Raw genomic sequence first — 3,051 nt, 5'->3', positions numbered from 1 at the left:
GCAAAACACTTTAGCTCGCAAAGACGAATTTAGAAAAAATTAACTACAAATCGCTTCAATTTCTCTGGAAGTTATGGTAAAACCATCAACTGCAAACCAAAAAATGTACATTGTGAATGAAGACTAGGGATTTTTTTGGAAATTTGCAATCTTAAATCTGCAATTACGCATATAAAAGTTACTAATTCAGAATCTGGATCAGCAAAACTCTTTGAACCTTGCAAGTTTGCAAATAGCAAGAACTAAACACTGGACTTTACAACACCCAATTTTGAAAGACTACTAAATGGGATTAAAACAAACATTACATTTTAATTATGAAATTTGAACTTTAGAAACTTTCAAACTTCCGCCAGACGGAAACCTTAAACTTGGAAAAATCATAAGAACGTTCCACTTTAAAGTATACAGTTCACAGTTAAAACAGACAAAAATTAAAGAAATTGTTTTCCACCTCATACCTAAAAGTTCGAAAACCTCATTAAATTTTAATTTTCCAACTTTACGTTAATTCGACCAAAATATTACAAATTTACGCTAAAATTTTGAATACTTATTTTGACTTTTTGACTATCTTTCCCTAGAGTGTAGCCTAAAAACAATATTGCAAACAGCGAAAATCTGGGTCTGAATAATCATGAAAACAATTTGAGCTTGGCTAAAATCGCGAACTAAAAATTGCAAAAATGCATAAGAAACTGGCCAATTAAAGGCTCAATCGCCAACGGCAAACAATTATTTTTTTCTCAGGAAATAACAACATATTTAAGCTTCAGTACGATAAATATTAATCAATTTTTAATAAAAAATCCGAAATAGTTTAGAAGCTTTCAAACATGCGGACGTTAACAATTGAGTGTTAAACTTGCAAAGCTCTTATTTAAGAAAAGTGCAAAAAATCGGTTTAAAGAACACTTCTAAAGTTGGCTTAAATAGAGTAAGGATAAGCAAGTGCAAAGGAAAGGAAAAATGCAATTATGAAAACTCAAACCTTGCCTGACTGAAAACTCAGACCCAGAACAAGTAAAACCGTTCGAACTGCGATAGAACGTTACAGAGGATAAAACTACAATGAGAAAGTTTCAATCGAATTTAGAAAATCGGTAATTTTTTGCTTACTTTCTAACCCAAATTTATAGCTAAATCTCACAATGCCAAATTTTGAAAAATGTTTAGAAAATCGAACTTGAAAGCGCTTCAATTCATCTTTATGGCGCAAACTATCAACTACAACAAAAAAAACAAATTGTGAGGAAATACTGGGGATTTGACTAGTTTGCAAGGAAACTTGCAAACTTCTGTGATGAAATTAGTAAACTTAAATGTGCAATTACGGTTATGAAAGTCACTAACTCAGAATCTACATGAGCAAAACTGTTGCAGTTTGGACAGAAGTTAACATTTGATATAAAACTACATACAATAGAAAATAATTTAAGAAATATTTAGAAATTCGGTAATTTTTGCGAACTTGGAAACTTGTTTGACAAGTTTTCACAACTTTTTTAAAGTCGGATTAGAAAATGTTTCAATTTTTACTTATGAGCGTAACGACTAGACCTAGATATTTATGCTGGAAATTTTTGGCTTCAGAATCTATACAGAAGTGAATTATCCCCTAAAGAGCCTCAACACTGAACTACCATAAAATAATAAGACAATTCTAATAGAGCATACAGAAAACAATTTTTTGACTAAAATCCTTGATAAAGTAACCTAAATTGAAACATAATTTGAATATTGCAAGACACACTTTGAAATGGAGGAAGCAAATTCCTCCTACCAAGTGAAAAAAGACAGTATCGGCTAAAAAATTAGGTCTTTCTTGGGAAACAATAAATAAGGAAAAATCATCTTGCAGTTTATCGAGCAACACAATCCATATGTTTCAGAGAGTTACTTCAGCAAAAAAAAGGCTTTTTGAGAAACTTTGCTCGCTTCAAAGCACTCCAAACTTAACCTTCTGGCACACTTCAAGAGCGCTTGTTATTTGAACAAAAACAGCATTAAACCAACTAAACCTTGCTATTTTTCTTGCAGTGATGCGTCCATCTAGCAACAGTATGCAGGTTTCCAACCAATGTGATAGGAAACCATATGTGACTCCTCCTCATTCTACTGCATTGTCCTCTTCATTGCCTTCGCCGCCTACATCAAACACACCTCACACTTTCTACGAAGCCCCTGTGAAGTACAGTATGTAAAATCGCACTGTATAGTAGCCATAGAGTTTATATTTACGTTTATTTATAACTAGACCTGGTTTAGTTAGCGATTAGTCCAATGGAAATGTGCAAAAATCAACAATTATTGTGCTGACAAATTTCCAGTTTAGTTTGTATCGTTATGAAATAGTCCAGAAAAATGTTTGGATCTGGACGTTTTTCAGAAAACTCGAATGGGACACCAAGTGTCCAGCTTTTTGTTAAGCGAAATCATACAGCTAATTCAGCCAAAATGTGTAAATAATTTGTTATATTGCCAAGCGAGCAATTAAGTGAATATAAAAATAAATTGTATTTTTTAAGCTCATTATTGCGAAAAGTTTGTAATTACTTATTTATGAATAAAAACTACCGTATTATATTGATACCAGTTGAATTATTTGTTGTGAACTGTTTTCTGTCCATGTTCTCTATAAAAAGCCCACGAAGAACTTCTGAAACAAGGTAAGGATGTTGTTATTAATAGCTTTACCTCGAATGGGATTCGATTGAAAAACCACAATTTGCGGTCTTTAACACAAGGCACGCTTTGAATGACTAATTACTTGGGGCCTACGTGCACTTTTATATAAATTCGCTTAACTTTCCAGTTGGAAAAGCAGAATTCTGGCTAATGTTACTAATCCATTCCACTGACCAGAAAATTTCCAAAACTTATGACTGTGGTGGTGGCCCAAACCTACATCAAACCACAAAATTAAAAAACCCACAAACTACTACCCTCGAATATTTACACAATCTTTTTTCTAATGCCTATTATAAGCAGCTTTAAAGCTCTAATCTGTATATCCAAATATAAGTCCTAATCTGTTTTAATTCGAAGAAA

At 32.6% G+C, this 3,051-nt stretch overlaps 1 protein-coding gene across 1 annotated transcript in view; it reads left to right on the top strand.

The window, feature by feature from the left end:
* Positions 1-2,592, top strand: part of LOC109539933 (forkhead box protein F2) — a 32,841-nt gene extending 30,249 nt beyond the window's left edge. Inside the window, exon 2 of the mRNA XM_019908017.2 lies at positions 2,041-2,592. Within this exon, the coding sequence (XP_019763576.1) occupies positions 2,041-2,204 (164 nt within the window). The 3' untranslated portion in view covers positions 2,205-2,592. The remainder of the gene's footprint in view (positions 1-2,040) is intronic.
* Positions 2,593-3,051: the final 459 nt, after the last annotated feature.

Source organism: Dendroctonus ponderosae, unplaced genomic scaffold, assembly GCF_020466585.1.
Source record: "Dendroctonus ponderosae isolate FM_Combo_2020 unplaced genomic scaffold, Dpon_F_20191213v2 Dpon_F_20191213_9, whole genome shotgun sequence".
Taxonomy (NCBI): Eukaryota; Metazoa; Arthropoda; class Insecta; order Coleoptera; family Curculionidae; genus Dendroctonus; species Dendroctonus ponderosae.
This window is presented reverse-complemented; position numbering and strand designations above follow the sequence as displayed.